The sequence below is a fragment of the Copadichromis virginalis genome, linkage group LG19 (assembly GCF_057382275.1).
Source record: "Copadichromis virginalis isolate Kocher_CV1m ecotype Utaka linkage group LG19, C_Virginalis_male_GT1.1, whole genome shotgun sequence".
Taxonomy (NCBI): Eukaryota; Metazoa; Chordata; class Actinopteri; order Cichliformes; family Cichlidae; genus Copadichromis; species Copadichromis virginalis.
This window is the reverse complement of record NC_140636.1, coordinates 24,179,680-24,199,859: the sequence shown is the minus strand read 5'-3', so window position 1 is coordinate 24,199,859 and position 20,180 is coordinate 24,179,680. Positions and strand designations below refer to the sequence as shown.

The window sequence follows — 20,180 nt, the reverse complement described above, 5'->3', positions numbered from 1 at the left end:
TATTAAAAGTTAAATTCAAAATTAAAATGATTAAATTAAAGGATGGAAATAAACACTTTTGGTAGTATTTTTTTATTGTAATGTTTTTGTGTGTGGATTTTATTTTATTTTATTTTATTTTATTTTCAGCGACCGTTCCTACATTTCCCAGCAGCCCCTGCAGGTGGCGCCGCCGCTCTAAGAACTCCCGTCGTCCAGCGGGATAGAAACTACAGCGGTGAGTAAAGATCAGGAGCAGCAGCATCCTCACTGTCTGACGAACCGGCGGATGGAGCGGAGGGACGGCAAACTTGAAAACGGTAAAAGCCGGGGACAAAGTAAGCCGCAACACGTGTTCTCTGAATAGCCATAGACGATTTCTGTGATTTATTTTGTAGCATTTGTATTTCAGGTTTTATATATTGCTGTGTTTGAAACGAGATCCTTTTAAGTCTGTGCTTCGGATGAATGTTTTTGATGGACCTCCGCGTGTTGCTCAGTTGCCGCCGCGATGAATGAAACAAAGACGATGGACGCACACTGACCAACACCAACTATTTGACGTCGATCGTTGTACTTTAATTTTAAAATCTAATAGAAACACAGCGGACTCACTTAGAGAGTTTTCCCCCCGCTAACGTTAACTTTACGCTTCCCTTGACTGCTCAGACTAGCTAAACAGCCTTGCATTTAGAAGTCTCGCTGACTGCATCCAAAGGGGAAATTGTTATGTGAAACCCTTGGCCCTTTCCCAAACTTTTAGCGACGTGACAGCAACAGAGTCTGAACCGGAAAACTTGGGAAGTGCAGGTGTCTCAGCGTGGGTGGGTGAGGTCAAAGGGCAGCTGACGGTACCCTGCTGTCTCCTGATATGCGTCTGCTTTGCTGTCTAATGCTCTATCCACAAGCAATACCTGTGTTTGCTTTGGAGAAGTGAACTGAAGACTGTGTAAAGTTTTACGGCCCACAGTGCTGGATTGCCACCGCACAGGCCCAGCGCAACAGCACCAGTGTGAATGGAGATGATGATGTGCACTTAAATTTTTTCTCTATTTCCAGTCTTAAGATGAGCCAGGGGCCAAATCTCGTCCTCCAGTGGCTGTCTAAGCTACACCTGACCCACTATGTGGAGTCATTCTTTGACAATGGGTATGATGACTTGGAAGTTTGTAAGCAGATTGGAGAACCAGACCTGGATGCTATCGGGGTCCGCATTCAGTATCACAGACACAGGCTGCTCACAGCAGTGCAAGCGTTAAAAGAGGAGGACAAAAGGAAAGCACCTGGGTACTATTTCACCTTAGAGCCTCTGGATGCTTCTGCCTGCCACCACATCTCATACTCAGACAGACTGGGTGACTTGGAGACGCCGAGGTGTCACGCACAGACTGCAGGAGTGCACCAGGCCTCCTGTCCTGGGAACCATAACCCGAGGTTCACAGACTGTAATGACTTTGTGACTTATCCCAAACTGAAGCTCAAAGTACTCATACGGGATAAACTTGCAAAAGATGGCATTAACCTGGGACAAGCACCTTACACCCACAAGGTAGGATATTTTGACTTCATCTCTTGCAGTTAAGTTGATAAGAAATGCTGGGTCTTTAAGAGCTGTCTCATTGGATTTAATATGCTTACTTTACTGCGAATGTGATGAAGAGTGTGACAAATTTCTTTGATAGTGCTGACGTCAAGTGATTCTTCTTTGAGGATGTGTTGGAGTCTCTGGCAAAGGTTCACTGAGGTTCATTGTAGTGTTAGTTTACTCAAAACATTTCCATATTAGTGTTAAACTTAACTGGAATGAATCTAATTGAATTGACTGATTGGGTACTTGGTGAAACAGTAGTAAGACTTACAATGCCTTCTGATCCTCAGTGTACATCTTTTAAATTAAGTTAAGGTGATTTTATGTGGAAAAAATCCTAATTGTGTTCTCTTTTTCTGGATTTACTGTTCCGTAAGCAGCCTAAATGTGCCTAGATCGCTATTTCACGTATCTCGCAGAATGCCATGTCAGAAAATGTTGAGTTCAAGCGTTTAGAAGACATTATCCCACTCTGCCATAATCCTTTGCTGTAGCACCCTTCACACATCCAAACTGGGGCATTGAATCCACACTGGAATTGAATTTGAGCACATAAAATGAAAAATGTGGTATTTTATAATAAAAGATTTGCTGCAGCTCCAGCTGTTTGGCTCTGTAGCCATGGATTCCTGCTTAGAATACACCACAACACCTGCAGCTGTTTTAAATCTCCAAGAATTACTATACTGGCGAACAGTGAGTTGTTTTTAAGGTAGATGAACAAACAAAATACAAAAAAAAACAAATAATGTTACAGTGATGCTACTAGACTGTATGTAAGGCAAAAGAGGCTGTGACATCCAGAATGAAATGGTACATGATGGTATGTTTTTCCATCACGCTGACCCATTTGACCATTAGTCTTTTCTTTGATAACATTAAAACAGATTGAATAACGGCCGCATTTTCTTGAAGGGAGGCAGAAACCTTTCCAAGCATTTGAATTTTCACCCATTCCTGCAAATAATGAAATTTGGTGACTACACGATTTTTACATTTAGGACAGTGTGGTGGGGTTTCTGTTCTGTACTTATTATAGCTATATGGAGAAATGTGTATACATCATGCAAAATATTATAGTGTAATTCTTTTTTTTTAAATGTTACAAATAAAATTTCTCAATGGTTAAGTCTCATCCCATCATCAATGACTATTACTATTAGCCAGTTTCAACATCTCAAAATACAATTTGGATACAAAGTGTTTTTGTTGCTGATACTTTACACAGAAAAAATCTAAGAGATGTGAGTAATTTGGGATTTCTAGCAAATTCTTATACACAAGTCTTCTGATCTATAAATATTTGTAGAAGTTATATATTGCAATTTTAAACTATAATAATATTTTAAATATTTGAAATTTCCCCTTCTCCAAGCGGTTGATGATTCTAACAATACTCACTCTTTGCCAGAAAATAACATTTGCTCAGTTTCACTTGTTAAGCAACAATCGCAAGAAAAACAATGAACAAGAGTTAAAAAGCTTCCGACCTCTGTGGACAGTGGATCAGTCTGCCGTGATGACTGACTGACAGCATTTCATTTTATTTCGAGGGATTTTTTTCCCATCCTGACAAACTGCTCTTTGTGTTGACTGCAGGGGCTGTTAGTTAATGTAATTGCAGAGGATAGCTGTTCTGCTCTGGCATTAACCAAATCCATTCAGTCCATAATGCACTCAGCGAGCGGTCCAAGGCCGGCCAGATGAAAAGCTCAGCGATACGTTTGGCTTATTTTCAACAGCCTGTCTCCGAGAGGAAGGTGTGACTGATGGATTTGGGATTTGATTATAGTGAAGAAAACTGATGTTTACCGTTGATTAAATGGTAAACAGTCTGTATTGTAACAGAGTGTCAGAGTGAATCCTTGCTAGAAGCACTGATGCACACTGTCCCGGCATATTTTTACACTTTCAGTCCTAAGGCACAGTTGTTTTTCACAGCAGTGGTGCTTAGGCAAGAGAGTACTCGTGTTGATTATTTGTCTTTCCAAAGCTGATACAAGTTTAAAATGCTGCTCATCAACAATGAATGAATGTGTTCTGAGGGGGTAGTGAGCCAGATGCAGCTTTCCAGTTAGATTGAGCTCATATCTGGTCAGGATCGCAGTCCTTGTATTTGTGCTTCTTTGTATCAAGTGAGCCTTATGCAGTGTTTGGTGCTTTGTTATTTGCTTTATTATTGAAACTCTAATTAGGAAAGTTTTCTTTACCCATCTGCGTTGCAATTACCCATTAAAAGTTGTACTCTGCTTTTGGAGCCAGCACACGGCTCTCTCGCCAATGTCGCAGTGCCAGGCACTGCAGGACACCCCCTGAGGTCCTGTTTCCATGCCATGATGGGTCAGAGATTTACACATTATAGGGAAGGTGGTTTTACTGTTGTGGCCAATTCCTGAACGTTAAGCTGTGGTTCTCTTGCCATCCACTGTGTGTTTAACATTTTGAATGTTCTGTCATCCTGGTGCATTTCACTAGGAAGTCGGTCAAACTTTTTGGCTCATTAAATTTGGCCCATTGGATCCGTCTCGGTACTTGCACTGCAAAGACATGCACGATTATTTCATTCACTTATAATGTGAACGATGACTCTACTTCATTCGAAGCTCATTAGTAAAGAAAACTTGAAAGTAAAACAATCAGGTAAAATTGATTGTTATGGAAACTGATTTCGGAGCAGTTTGGCCTTTCAGCTTCATCAGATGGAGTCCATTAAATGCTTGCAGGATACAGGTATGTAGGCCAGTACGGCCCATTTTCTCACCAGGAATAGCATACAGCAGCTTAAGGGTAAACCCATCTCCTCCACCAGTTCTCCTCAGCTTAAATTTTGGACCATTTAGAACTATAATATTGTATACGCCCATTTAGAGATCAGTTCAATGTTTGTATTGTATTTTCCAGGCTTTATTAACCACAAGACAGGGATGTTTTAAAACCTAGGTTTGGGCTGTGTAGTGTACCATATATTACTTTATGCTTACATGATATTTTAGTAAAGCCTCTTCACACCATATCATTTTTTGTTCTTCTATTTTTAAAAAAACTTGGTCTCCCATTTGCTTTGTTTAATTTTTAACAGTACAGTATGTCCTCAGGCCCTATTCTGTCTGGTATTCATGAACCACAGCAGTTTGCATCTGTAACCACATTATGCCTTCTGCCCTCAGTCTCTAGCGCAATCAATTCCCACTGAGCAATGTGCTTTTCTGCCGATTCTATACGCACGACTTGTTCACACAGACCCAAAGGGCCTGTTGCTGACTTTGAGAGGGGAAAAAATAGTAAAGCTGATTAAGCTGTAAATGATCTAAGTGCTGGTGACACAACAAGCCATTTTCTAAAAATGTCACATGGAAAAAAAGCTTGATATATTTGCTCATGAAATTGCAGCTGCTGGAAATGGGAATCTGTGCTGCATAGATATAGTCTGAAACAGAAGTTTTGTTTCAGACAAGATGATAGAGGGGCTTTTTTTTTTTTTTTTAAAGATATGCACCAGATTATTCATCATTTGTCAGTAAGGCATACATCACATTTCATCAAGCCCAATCCCTCTTTGGAAAAGCTCCCTTTATAGCTGTCTTAACAATGGGCTTCAACTCCCCAGAAGGCCTCGCTGCAGTGCCTCACTTGAAAACTGTCCTGGAGAAGAAATCTTTATAAGATTTTTTTTTTTTTTTTTTTTTTTTCTGTGTTGCTTCTCCAGAGGATCAGAGGACAAACAAAACCAGCAGGCCCCTTTTGACAGAAGAAAAGACAGTTTGAATAGAGCCTGGCAAAATACAAGATCTACAGCAGCTGACAGCTGTCTCTGCCTTTGTCACAATAAAGTGGAGATTGAATAAAATGGCTTTTGTTGAACAAAGTTGGTTTTAAAACACCAGCACGGAGTTTAAAGCGAGCACAAGTGTAACAGTATGCTGGCCACCTGCACATGGACTGGTGACTTTAGTTTTTGTTCAGTTTCCTTCAGTGCTTCCCTTGAGTCGCCTTAAAAATAGTTCAATCTCCTCTGATGGCACGGTGATGCAGTGGTTAGCACCTATTAGCACCTTACTGGGCGAAAGTCCCAGGTTTCAGTTCTGGAGTCTGCTGGGACTTTACTGTGTTCGATGTTAAGTGTTTTCCTCTGAAGGTCCAAAGACATGTTGAATTAAATAGTATTTCTTCCAGAGTGAATTGCTGTGTTTGAGTTAGATAACGTGGGATGGGGTCTACCTATCCCAAGACTAACACAAACTACAAATCACACATAATTTCCTTAGGGATTAATAAAGTATTCTGATTCTGATTTATAGCTGTAGTGTATTAATTGTTAGACTTTAAGTCTAAATTTAAAGAAGTGACCTAAAGAGTCTTGCAGTTCATCCTGTGCTTTTATTGTCATTTTTGTGCCAGTAGATGGGCGCTACAAGGGAAAAGCAAAGAGACTTACTTCATTTTAATCAATCAAGAATATTATTGTTACTGTGAGCGGATATTTCAGCTTTGTTGAATTCAACCGATTAAGCTTTTGCTGAATATGGGGTATAGGCAAAGTTGGTCTCGCTCTTCCATCACCCAGATTTTGGAATTATGTGCCGAGTGACTTTTAATCTCTGCAGGTGTTATGGCGCAGGAAAGGAAACTTTGTTTTCCCTCCAAAGGAAAATCGCCATGGTTGTAATTTTTATTTTTTGTATTTTGAGTTTATAAAACTTCTTTTAAATAAGGTAATCTGGACCAGAAGTCCAGACCCATCATGGTTGTGTAAAAGTCCTGACTCAAAGACCTATGTTGAGCAAGGAAAAACCCTGACATGCATAAATGGTTTGGTCATGCTGCAGTGTGATGCAGTTTTATCATGTCCTCTATCCATTATCTTTCTCTTCCTGGTCGCCCTGTAGTGTACTATAGGGAAGACCTACTATTGACTTTACTCATGTTATGTCAGTATAGATTAGCTCAAACCGCTGGGCATTTGCAGCAATGTCAAGTCAAATCAAATCAAATCAAATCACTTTTTACTGTCACATCACATGTGCAGGCACACTGGCACAGCACATGCGAGTGAAATTCTTGTGTGCGAGCCCCACAAGCAACAGAGATGTGCAAACACAACAACACAAACGAGCAAAATACAAGAATGGCCAACCTGAAACTAATAAATATATGTACAATATATAATAGTGTATGCATTTCTGGATGTGTATACTAAATATTTTCCTGTGTGTGTGTGTGTGTATATACACATTTTTACAAATTAAATAGTAAAAAAAATAAAATAATAATAATAAAATATATAAAATATACAGAGTTGAATATGTGCAAAACAAGTGGCATTTATATACAGTGTGGAGTGCATAATGTTGAAGTTCCAGTAGTGAAGCTGAGGTGTCTATGACGTGTTCAGCAGTCTGATGGCCTGATGGAAAAAGCTGTCTCTCAGTCTGCTGGTACGGGACCGGATGCTGCAGAACCTCCTTCCTGATGGAAGCAGTCTGAACAGTTTATGGCTGGGGTGACTGGAGTCCTTGATGATCCTCCCCGCTTTCCTCAGGCACCGCTTCCTGTAGATGTCTTGGAGGGAGGGAAGCTCACCTCCAATTATCCGTTCAGAGCACCGCACTACTCGCTGGAGAGCTTTGCAGTTGTAGGCGGTGCTGTTGCCATACCAGGTGGTGATGCATCCAGTGAGGATGCTCTCAATGGCACAGCGATAGAAGGTCCTGAGGATGCGGGGGCTCATGCCGAATCTTTTCAGTCTCCTGAGAAAGAAGAGGCGCTGCTGCGCCTTCTTCACTGTTTTGTTTGTGTGTACTGACCACGTAAGATCCTCAGCCAGGTGTACGCCAAGGAACCGGAAGCTGCTCACTCTCTCCACAGCAGCGCCGTTGATGGTGATGGGGGTGTGTACTTCTCTGCACCTCCGGAAGTCCACTATCAACTCCTTTGTCTTTGCGACGTTGAGGGTGAGATGGTTGTCTTGACACCAGTGGGTCAGGGCGCTGACCTCCTCCCTGTAAGCCGTCTCATCACCGTTGGTGATAAGACCCACCACTGTAGTGTCGTCCGCAAACTTCACAATGATGTTGGAGCTGTTAGTGGCTGTGCAGTCGTAGGTGTAGAGTGAGTACAGGAGAGGGCTCAGTACACACCCCTGTGGAGCACCAGTGTTCAGTGTGATGGGGGATGAGGTGATGCTGCCCAGTCTGACCACCTGGCGTCTGTCAGACAGGAAGCTAAGGATCCAGCTGCAGAGGGAGCTGCTCAGTCCTAGATCCTGCAGTTTCCTGTCCAGCTTCGAGGGAACGATGGTATTGAATGCTGAGCTGTAATCTACAAACAGCATCCTCACATACGTGTCTCTCTTCTCCAGGTGTGACAGGGCAGTGTGTAGTGTCAGGGCTATGGCATCATCAGTGGACCTGTTGTGGCGGTATGCAAACTGTAGAGGGTCCAGTGAGTCGGGTAGTGCAGAGCAGATGAAGTCCCTGACCAGCTTCTCGAAGCATTTGCTTACGATGGGGGTCAGGGCTACAGGTCGCCAGTCGTTCAATGAGGAGATGGTGGAGGATTTGGGTACAGGGACGATGGTGGCCATTTTGAAGCAGGCTGGGACTACAGACAGAGAGAGGGAAAGGTTGAAGATGTGCGTGAACACTCCAGCCAGCTGAGCCTGGAGTATTACCCTTATGGTGCCGAAGGCTAGTTGGGGGCAGGGTGATTGAATAGCATTGTACAGATCATTCAAAACCTAAACATGTCATGCTTATAGTTTGGGATTAAGTAAATTCTTGTCCGGCTGGCTGATCATCTCACTACTTCATTGTATAATGACAGCTGTCAGTACACCAGCACATATTCAATATTATGTGACTACTGAGAAATATAACTGATCCATGCTGCTAGCACAGATACTGTTCTATGTACAATGTAAAGCAGATGCACTGACCTGTATAAGTTTAATGTTGTCCAGGGTCACATGTTCTGTATATATACATCCATCTATCCCATTAAATCTTCTCTTTAATGGCCCTCTGCCTTCATGTTGCATTCAAGTAGGAATTATTCAGTAGAGCATCTGGAGGAGCTTTGCCCAGTGGAAGCAACAAAAATGCATAACACACTTAGTTTATGCAACACCGTGCTTATTTTGGATTTGACTCAAGAAGAGGCTGCTGTATTTTGTTTTCTATGAGTGAGTATTTTTTTGAGCAGTTGTTCTGTGTACAAATTTCTCTTAAGCAACCTCACTTATTTAAATGCTCCACAAAGCTCCTCCTTTTTTATTCTTTAGTGCTTTGGCTTGTGTTTCACAAGGCTAAATAGGTCTTTTAAACTATGAGGTGCTCTCAGAATTTAAATTGCTGTGTTAGCAAGAACCTCTCTTTTCTTTGTGCCAGGCACATGTAAGAGGAAGCTGAAGTAAAGGAGGAAGTTTTATTTAAGTTTGTATCAAAGCAAGCACCGAGTCCAACACTGAACTGCTTTGATCAGGAGTTGCTTCATTTGTTTTGGATGTTTTGAATTGTTTGAATTCAAAAACTGAGTTCTAATTACTTTTTTTGTGCATGGCTTCTCTTAACAGAATAAGCACTGGCATAGTGTGAAACCTATAACCTACACCACATAAAGTATGCAGTTAGAGTAGTAGAGCAGTTGCACTCTTTATTTCTATATTAAAAATTTAGCTTTCATTTTGCTGAGTGTTTGCAGACTTTTGAGAATAAAGATTAGCCACCATATCCCATTAAGACCCATCAAACATACAGGCATCAATTGACTTGACAAATTAACAGCTTTACTTCGGATCCAGTATAGATTTAATGGTGTTCTATCAACGTAGTACAAGCCAATCAGTCTACTGGGCAGAAATTCGAGTCAATCTTTTTAGACAAAAAGTAGAACTGTTAAGTTAGCGAAGGCTCCAGCCACACAGGCCAGTTGGCAAGTGGTTGCGGGAGGTTCCTTGCTGTTGCTAGGTTAAATTGGTCCTAGGAGGTATACGATGCTGCGCTAAAAGCCTCCTTGCTGGTAGTCGAAGCCACAGCCGCATGTAGTTTATATGGGACACCAACTCGTCAGCAAACACTTGAAAACCGCTCACCAAGTGATAGTGAAAGTGACACAAACTGGAAGCATCCACCCTTAAAGTAGAAGTTGAACCATTTGAAGCTAAATCATTGTGTCCAAAGAAAAGCCACAGCTTTCTAAAGTTGTTCATCATAGTGATGATGTTGAGTTATAATATCATTTCCTCTGAGACACTCATTGCTGATTACTAAACAGCCCCACCCCCACCTGAACTGCAGTGCACTACTGGTGGAAACATGATTAGTGCTATATTTCTTCTAAAATTTAGGTCATATATGGAAGCAGCTTATTATTTGTTTACGTGCTGAAACTCTGTATATTAGTGCTAATTCCACACGGCACATATTAATAATGTGAGTTACTTCACTGCATTAAGGGCAAGCATTATAAAGAGCATTGGTACATTTTGCATGGCTTTTCATAGGAAGGTAGTGAATGAATGGCACCATTTCTTCACTTAAGCCTCTGAACTTGTATTAAAGGTTTTCATCTTTGGTGCAGAGCTGCCTTTTAATGTAGTGCACATCTGTTGGGGACTTGAATTTTCATTATCTCTTCCACTATCCTGTCCCACATTATCCTCACAGAAAGCATGGCAATGGAAGGTGAACACATTTAAGAGGGATCTGATCAGTAGTTTGAAATCTGAGAAGTCTCAGTTTTATCTTGTGTTTCAAACAGAAGTTCCCCACAGCTCATTTAAAATCAAAAGCATAAAAATGAAAAAAGATTAAACACAATAACACCGACAAATCTTCCCATGTTTGGCAGCTAATTTTAGAATTGAATTCATGCTTCTTTTGCAGATCAGGGATTCAGTTCCATTCAGTTTTATTTGGATGGCACCAAATCGCATATTGTTAGGTAAAGACCTTAAGCAGGGGTCTCAAACTCGCGGCCCAGGGGCCACTAGTGGCCCACGTCACCCCTACTTGAAGTGAAGAAATAAAATGCTAGTTGGACCTAGAGCAGGGCGATATGGCCAAAAATATTTATCACGATATATATTTGAAAATTTGCGATAACGATATAACTGACGATATAATTGATGCGAGACAAAATACAACTCCACAACATTACTAGCGCAAAAAGACAACCTTCCATTTATTTTCACTTAAACAAGAAGCTGGTTTTTATGTACATTAAAGCTTTATAAAAATGTAACAGTGCAAATGCAAATTCCTTGCTGAAAGTTTAACCCAAAGGCATTTCCAGTAGAAATGGGCTGACATATCCTGAGCATAACCATGTATAATATCCACTGAAGTTAAAAAGAGGTGCTTTGCAACATTAAACTGCAGTGTGCAGTACGCATTTTTCGGACCATAAGGTGCACGGGATTATAAGGCACATTAAGCGAAACAAAGCAGTCAGATAAATCAAACTTTATTAAACTCATTCTTCTTGCTTCCTCCACTTCTGTACCATTGATTCATTAATGTTGAATTCTCTGGCAGCTGCTCTATTCCCATGTTGTTGCAGTATATTAATGACTAACCTCGTATTGTGGATGGATTATCTCAGTTGTTCTCCTGACTGAAGTTTGGTCCGTTTACAGCATCCTGCCATGCGATTGCATTTGTCTCTAACCATGAGGAACCTTCACGTTAACTTTTATAAGTGGAAAAGTGTTAGTGTTCGTCCTCCAGCTTCACTGTTTATGTTATGCTAACATAGCTGTGTCGCTAGCGATCACGTAGCACATCATTATATACCAGCTAGCCCAGTAACCCTACAAACGTCACTGCTGTTTAGTTTCCTGTCTTCATTTATGTTGGAAGTGATAGCAGAGCTGTACGTTTGAATTTTTTCAGAAATCTCTCAGTCAGAACATGCTATATCATGCTTAGGTAACTAGCGAAACTAGCGAGCTAACTTCCGCTAGCTTCCTGCTAACTTCTAACTCCGTTAAATGTAATAACTTTTGTTTTCATGGATGCCTGGAAGTTAAACTTTATAGTTACACCTGGTAAAGCAGCAATGCTGATCGTTTTATTAAAGATATTACTATAGACCCCTGCCCTATAGTAATATGGATAAACACCTCACCAATCAAACGACCCCATTTGAGAAAACACTTGGCTACAGTGGGAAGGAAAAACCCCCTTTTAACAGGAAGAAACCTCCTCCAAAACCTAGAAAATAACTGTTGCGCTCCTTGATTTGTCAAAACAAAAAAGATGTGTTACATACTTGAATGTGGTGGAGAAAACGAGGGAAAATGTATATTTTAAAACAAGTAATAGTTGCATTAACTTTCCACTTGTTGACTTTAATATTTTAAACATGAAAGTCCCTTTTTATTAGTGGTGTCAGTGGGACTGCAGTGGCAAATTAAACACTGCAAGCAACAAAACTGAATTAAACATTTGTAATCTTTAGTGAGACTGAGTTTCTTTCTAATCATGCTGCTGTATCTGTACTGTAGATATGCCAAATATGGTTAGAAGGGGATCTGTGTGCTATTTAGGCTTCTGTGGCCCACAGTAAATCTCAAGCTTCCAATTCATCCAGTGCTTTGACCTATTAGTAACTTAACCTCATACCTTGAGGTTAAGTTACTATGTTCTCCCAGTGAGAAAAGCAGAAAAGCTGCACAAAAGATGTTCCTGCAAAACTGTTAAACCAAAAGTGCGTTTTGGTCTTTTTATAGCGTAAATCTTGTAGGGATGACAGTGGGAATACATCAAGATGCCACATCAGTTCCTGTTTGCTTGTTTACCCAGTGACTGGCAGTGTACTGTGGCAGCTTCCCCACGGAGTCTACTGCTGCTTCCATGCACTGGTAGTCTGCAGAACAAGAGTACAATCCAGCTGTGTAGTGTTGGTTGTCAGCATAAGGTCTGCTCATACAAGTGAGTTTTACACCACTAAAAATAACACCGTACGTGACGTTTCATGAAAGCTGTGGTTACCGATCAACCACAACATTAACCCACTGACTAAAATTGTTTCCTGGCATTAATGTGGTTAATTAAAAAGCACATTATTGCCAGGAAGTGCCATCGTGGCAATGGCACTCCCTGAGGGCAGTGGCCTCTCCCAGCAGAGTTGTATCTACAGTGGAACCACACTAAGCTCCTAATCAACCACTGTCCCTGCAAACACACATCCAGAGGTCTCTGTTCCAGTGAATTAGAGATGTCGCGAGCTTAAGGTAGACCTTCACAGTATTTGGCTGGTGGATTTAGTTGTTTCTGTTCATTGTATATAGAAGAAAAGCCAAGGGTCGCGCTCTTGTAATGCAGTGAACACTGTATGTTCAGAGTATGACCCACTTTCTGCTCCTCTTCCTCCCCATAGCAGCTAAGACCCCTCCTCCCTTATTAATTTCATATGATAAGTCTGCTGACACTATGGCATAGATCCAACAGCAACATACTATATAAGCTGAGCTACTTTCCTGGTGAGCCATTTGGGCCGAGGACTTCTTGAAATAGCTGTCATGTGAAATTAAGAGGATGAAATTCTTAAATGAATTCCTATTATCCTGCCTTTGGTTTCCTGAGAATATTTGATGTGTGGAATGCCACATTGGCAGCATAAATAATATATTCACTCCAAGAAATCCAAGTAAAATGGAGCAGCTGTAGTGCGTTTGTGTTTGCTTTGCCTCAGGTCCCCCTGCATTAACTTAGGTTAGGTCATCTTTTCTCTTATGTGGAAGAGAAATTGTGTAACCACCAGATATTTTTCTATTTTTCTGAAAAGCTATTTTAAATTTATTTTATTGTTTTATCAAACTGAAGTTTAAAAAAAGGTCCTAGTTGCTTTAAGTTGCAAAAATCTTTCAGCATTATTCTTCAGATACATATAAATACATTGTGCTACATGTTATTGGTTTATGACTTCTGTTTTATTGATTGTATTTGTTGTAATTGGACTGATTTACATCAGTGTTTCACATCATAACGCATACAGTGGGGCAAAAAAGTATTTAGTCAGCCACCAATTGTGCAAGTTCCCCCACTTAAAATGATGCCAGAGGTCAGTAATTTGCACCAGAGGTACACTTCAACTGTGAGAGACAGAATGTGAAAAAAAATCCATGAATTCACATGGTAGGATTTGTAAAGAATTTATTCGTAAATTAGGGTGGAAAATAAGTATTTGGTCACCTCAAACAAGGAAAATCTCTGGCTCTCACAGACCTGTAACGTCTTCTGTAAGAAGCTTTTCTGTCCCCCACTCGTTACCTGTATGAATGGCACTTGTTTGAACTCATCATCCTTATAAAAGACACCTGTCCACAGCCTCAAACAGTCAGACTCCAAACTCCGCCATGGCCAAGACCAAAGAGCTTTCGAAGGACACCAGGAAAAGTATTGTAGACCTGCACCAGACTGGGAAGAGTGAATCTACAATAGGCAAGCAGCTTGGTGTGAAAAAATCAACTGTGGGAGCAATCATCAGAAAATGGAAGACATACAAGACCACTGATAATCTCCCTCGATCTGGGGCTCCACGCAAGATCTCATCCCGTGGGGTCAAAATGATCATGAGAACGGTGAGCAAAGATCCCAGAACCACACGGGGGGACCTGGTGAATGACCTTCAGAGAGCTGGGACCAAAGTAACAAAGGTCACCATCAGTAACACACTACAACGGCAGGGAATCAAATCCCGCAGTGCCAGACGTGTTCCGCTGCTGAAGCCAGTGCATGTCCAGGCCCGTCTGAAGTTTGCCAGAGAGCACATGGATGATACAGCAGAGGATTGGGAGAATGTCATGTGGTCAGATGAAACCAAAGTAGAACTTTTTGGTATAAACTCAACTCGTCGTGTTTGGAGGAAGAAGAATACTGAGTTGCATCCCAAGAACACCATACCTACTGTGAAGCATGGGGGTGGAAACATCATGCTATGGGGCTGTTTTTCTGCCAAGGGGACAGGACGACTGATCCGTGTTAAGGACAGAATGAATGGGGCCATGTATCGTGAGATTTTGAGCCAAAACCTCCTTCCATCAGTGAGAACTTTGAAGATGAAACGAGGCTGGGTCTTCCAACATGACAATGATCCAAAACACACCGCCCGGGCAACAAAGGAGTGGCTCCGTAAGAAGCATTTGAAAGTCCTGGAGTGGCCTAGCAAGTCTCCAGACCTCAACCCCATAGAAAATCTGCGGCGGGAGTTGAAAGTCCGTGTTGCTCGGCGACAGCCCCAAAACATCACTGCTCTCGAGAAGATCTGCATGGAGGAATGGGCCAAAATACCAGCTACTGTGTGTGCAAACCTGGTAAAGACCTATAGTAAACGTTTGACCTCTGTTATTGCCAACAAAGGTTATGTTACAAAGTATTGAGTTGTATTTTTGTTATTGACCAAATACTTATTTTCCACCCTGATTTACGAATAAATTCTTTACAAATCCTACCATGTGGATTCATGGATTTTTTTTTTTTTTTTTTTCACATTCTGTCTCTCACAGTTGAAGTGTACCTCTGGTGCAAATTACTGACCTCTGTCATCATTTTAAGTGGTGGAACCTGCACAATCGGTGGCTGACTAAATACTTTTTTGCCCCACTGTACATCATTTCAACACTTTTTCACAGAGAAGGAGAAGAAACACAAATCAAAGTGAAAGGTTAAAAAATGATGGACTGAAACAGAAAAGAGAGCTCTGAAAGCACAGTCCCTACTAAGGCCAATGCCTAAGATTCCAATTTTAAAACATGTTTTCCTGGCTCTGCATCCAAATTGATTGCATTCTTCCTCTTCCCATACTTTAACTCTCGAGTGAGTTTAATAAAACTAACTTTTCCAACGCTTGAGGAATAAAAGGCACTAAAAACAGATCAGTCATACTGCTTTTCTGTACAGTTTCAGTATGCAGTTATTCTGATCATCGCTCAGTTTCAGTTGAATACAGGAAAATTAACCTGGAACCTTCAAACCCAATGTGCTCTTTCATCTTTGGATGATATCACCAACCTCTGTGGGCAAGTGGTCTATCAGAGGCTGCAAATATTGTATATCTTTAAGGCTATTGTCTTTATTTTTATTTTTTATTTTAATTTAAACTTGCCACTGAACCTCACAGTACCGGTACTAATTTTTTTTTTTCTTTTGTTTGTTTGTTTTGGTTTGTTTATTTTTGTATATTTCGAATGATTTTCTTATCAGAAAAGAAGTTCATATTACTGATTCTGTTTTTAAGTGTCAGCCTTAATAGTAGAAACTGCCCCAGATCTTTACAGTTCTCTGTTGTAATATTTTATGGCTCTCTTCATTTATACATGAGCACAACTCAGATATTCTTGGACAATTTCAAAAGCAGCCTATGTAGGAGCTGAATTTCTATTCATTTATTACTGACAAGCAGCGGGTGGCCCGAATCCATCTCTTCCAAGTATCTTCTTCCAAAAGTCTCAGAATCATTTCACTGTTATGCCTTTTATTTTAATATAACCACACTACGGACTGACAAACGCCTGTTTTTTATGCGTTGTGGTTAGCACCAACGACGGTAACAGCATCGCGTGTCCGCTTGTTTATGTTCCATATAAACCTTTCACAATAAAGCTCAAGATCCTGTTGAGACTTTTCAAAATAAACTGAATCACGTGAAAGAGCAGATTATTTACGGATGAGAATTAAAAAAGAGCCGCCAGGTGCTAAAAATAAACCTTAGACTCAAATGTTATTGAGATTTTGGTCATATCGCACAGCCCTAGTTCTCCCAGTAATCCAACAGCAGCATATCCTCATGATAGTAATTTATACGTGTATCTATTATCCATCTCTCTTCATGGAGATGAAAGGAGATGCAAGTGGTAACTGTCAGACTGACTGCATTATTGTTGATGTGAGTGTCAGAGACATCTGCAGAAGGCAAGTGTCAGGCCATTGAGATGGTTTCAGATCACTTCCCTTCAGGAGTCATTCAACACAGCCTGCTTCAGTATTTTACACTTTTTAATGCCTTTTATATGAAACCGGAACACTTTTAAATGGCTCACTTTGCATCGATTGTGTAAGTCTAAAAGCTATGTTGCTGTTATGAATTTGAGTTTACTGCTTAGATCACTTTGGAATAGTTTCACTTTTGCTGTGTGTTTTACAAACATTAAGGAGTGAAAGGGTCAAGTGAAATTGAATAATTTCATGCAATTTGGAGGAAAAAAACAACAGCCCACAAACAAATTATACAAACGCCACACTCTCTGGATGACATTGATCAAACTGGATGGCCTTGATATTTTGTGTCAGCTTATGATTGCTGTCTTAAGCTGACAGCTTTACAAATGCATCAGCAGTTTTCCCCATGATAGTGGTTGCTTGTACTGAACTAGTGCCCAAGGCGTCAACTCTGAAATCAGAGAGAGACAAGATTGGAAACAGGGAAAACCTTCAGGTTCCTTGGTTCCATCATGTCAGATAAGATAAGATAAGATAAGATAGAACTTTATTAATCCCTCGGGTGGGTTCCTCTGGGAAATTCGACTTCCAAAAAAAGCACAGCAACGACCGAAGTTACAGTTACAGAACTGTTATATATATATACACACACACACACACACACACACACACACACACACACACACACACACATATATATAAATACAGAGACAAATATAAATAAAATATACAAAGGGGATAAATAGAATAAATAGGAATAAAAAATAAAAATACAAGTGAATTGCACATTTCAAGTATTGAGTCTATTGCACTGTTGACTATTTACAAAAAGTATTGCACAAGGTATTGTACAGTGAGGTGCAGAGGCACTACAGCTTAGTTGTTCCCCCCTCCTTTGTCCTCCTGTTTCCCCTCCCTCTCCCCTCCAGAGAGGAGTTAAACAGTCTGATGTTGTGTGGGACAAAGGAGTTTTTAAGTCTGTTAGTTCTTGTCTTGGGGAGAAGCAACCTGTCACTGAACAGACTCTTCTGGTTGTTTATGGCCGTGTGCAGAGATGAAGGCTCAAGGATAGCACAGGCAACAAATGGAATAACTTGAGCTCATCTGGGGAGACAAGAACATCTGTCTTTGCTCCAAAATCCATCTGATGCTCAAACGTCCTGTATGGCAGAACTCCAAAGAAGAATTCTGGCAGCAGAGAAGAGATGGTACAGGAACATTTTAGGCATTTCATACACCAAACATGAAGAGGTTCATAGAAAGATCCAGTAGGTAATTGGACCTCATGAGATAGCATAGCCTTGCTTCTCATTCATCAGGCCTTGTGAAAATCATCTTGCAAGTAACCATTCCAAGAATCCTTAGACATGAAAGACACAGATGGAAGGACAGCATCTAGGCTGGCATGAACCAGAGCGCTGTTGACGACAGAGAAGAAGAGTCTTTACTGTTACTGTCTTTATTGTTCTCCCATTTGCTTCAACAGAAGACGAGGAATAAGTGAAGTAAGTGAAAAAATGTTGAACCGTAATTTACTCCAGCTTAAAATAAATATTCTAACCTTTTGAAAAACTGTATTTCTTATATTCATGAACTACCTGAAATATTTTACTTTAAAATGTATATAATAGTTTACCTATTTTGAATCAATTTTTTTTAAAAAGAGGACATTTTTAACAATATTCGCACTATTATATTATAGAAATTCATGAAAGCGTAGTCTGTTTTCATTATTTGGAGTCCATTCAACTTACTCTGCACTTGCAGCATCCTATCTGATAAAAACTGCACCATGCACTTGTATAAGATTTTTGCAGGAAACTATATGTGAAGGTTAGGACATGCAAATGTTGCCAGATTACAGGACCAATTTGGAGACACAGTATGTATGAGATGAACATAAAAAGCCTTGGTAGTATCCCCTTTTAGGTCATGTTCCATTTTATGCTCAATTAGATTTAAGTGCTATTAGTATTATCAATAAACTGGAGCACCGCATTGCAGCCCCACAAAGACTCATAAAAAACCACCAGATTGTTATTTTATGGTTAATGAATCTAGCTGGGAAGTACTGGGGCTTAAGGCATTAGACACTTGTTTTGTAACTTCTAAGCACTGTCAGCTGGCCTTTGGGCTTGTGTGCCTGATGTTTTATGAGTTTTGTCTGGAAGTCTGATGCTGTAATCTTATAAACACCAGCTTTGTCATCAGAAAGCTGAATATTCTTGAATACATTCAAGAATATTCAACTTTCTGATGACAAAGTTAGGCAATGTTTAGGCAGCTTTTTGGGAAAAGGCTGTCTAAACTTTGTCTCTGATCCTTGTGCTGGCTCGGCAGTGATCCTTTACCTCTCATCTGTCTTCCCGTTCATCAGTTTCACCAAAATGATTCCAAGCTGCAAATCTTTTATATCTAACATGTAAACACGTCACAGATCTCGGGATAATATTTAGCAATGTTTTTCCTGCCTCACCGACAGTGTTTCTTTAAAAAAACAGGAGCAGGCTGTTCCTCCTGGGAAAGTTGATGGCAGTGAGCAAATGCCTTGAATAAACTACTTTGCGCGTACTGTAAGATTTTGAAGTTTCCGCTAGGTTTTCCCTGGGCAACTGAAAGAAAGTGATAGTGCTGGACGAGTATGATTTGGAAACCATTAGGGTGAGTGTTGTGTTATCAACTGAAAGAATCAGGGCAAACCAAATTGCTGCACTCTGTGCAGCTATGCGTATCCGCAAAAAAAAAGTAGTGCCTGTTGTGAAATATTGATTGTCACTTTTCTGTTCAACACACAGCTGCAGTTTGGATCTGCAGCCTTTGGTCAGTTTCCTCTAGACATTTTGTGAGAACTAGAAAAGTGGGGGATGGTTTCATTTCTCCTGTGTAACAGTGTAGTCACGGCGTGGGTGGAGGACTTTATAGGTCTCTTGTGTGCTTACATTCTAATGTCTCACTGTTTATTGTAGAGTCTTTGTTGGGAGGGCTTAGTGAAAAGGTTAGGGTTGATGTTCATATGCTTAGTCTTTAATCTTAGTGTGTGTGTGTGTGTGTGTGTGTGTGTGTGTGTGTTTTCTAACTGTCAGTCTATATAACAGATCCAAATGTTAAGGGCTGAGAAGAAAATCTGCCTTACATGTGATGATATACAGAAAGGATTCTTTGGCCCTGCAGATATAAGAGGACATGAGCTGCGAATAGCATATCAGGTGACACGTTTAATCATTCGGGACTTTTGGAAAAAAGTTCTTACCAATAATTATTCAGTTAAATTCCTGGAATTAACATGAAGGGACTGGAGCTTAAAATCTTGGAAAATGTTCCATGCTGAGGGTATGAGTAACCGGTGTATCATTTTCCAGTATGACAGGCTGATATGCTGCAGTCATTACAATTAAGAACAATATTTATTTAAAGCCCACTTAAACATTTGAATATAAGCATTATATTCACCCCCTTCAGTAGAGAGTTGTTTCATATCTGTCACGTAGCACCTTAACCACACTACTTTTTTTTTGGTGTGTGACTAGTCAGTTGTATTCTATACTGTATTTTCTTCTAGTTGTATTTATGGTTTTGTAGGCTTGTTTTACATTTTGTAAGATCTAATCATAATCTTCTGCGTGTCTTTGTTGAATGTGTGAAGGTAAATATAAATGCACTATTCTGTAAATGCT

At 40.4% G+C, this 20,180-nt stretch overlaps 1 protein-coding gene across 2 annotated transcripts in view; it reads left to right on the top strand.

Moving 5' to 3' along the window:
• The first annotated feature begins 227 nt into the window (after positions 1 to 227).
• The window catches only part of sash1b (SAM and SH3 domain containing 1b), a 59,972-nt gene continuing 40,019 nt past the window's right edge, over positions 228 to 20,180 (top strand). The window contains exons 1-2 of one of the 2 annotated variants that reach the window (XM_085442540.1): positions 228 to 299; positions 1,039 to 1,528. In XM_085442540.1, coding sequence (XP_085298666.1) covers positions 1,046 to 1,528 — 483 coding nt within the window. In that variant the 5' untranslated portion in view covers positions 228 to 299; positions 1,039 to 1,045. Of the gene's footprint in view, positions 318 to 1,038; positions 1,529 to 20,180 lie in introns of both variants that reach the window. The other variant, XM_085442539.1, reaches the window with a different exon arrangement.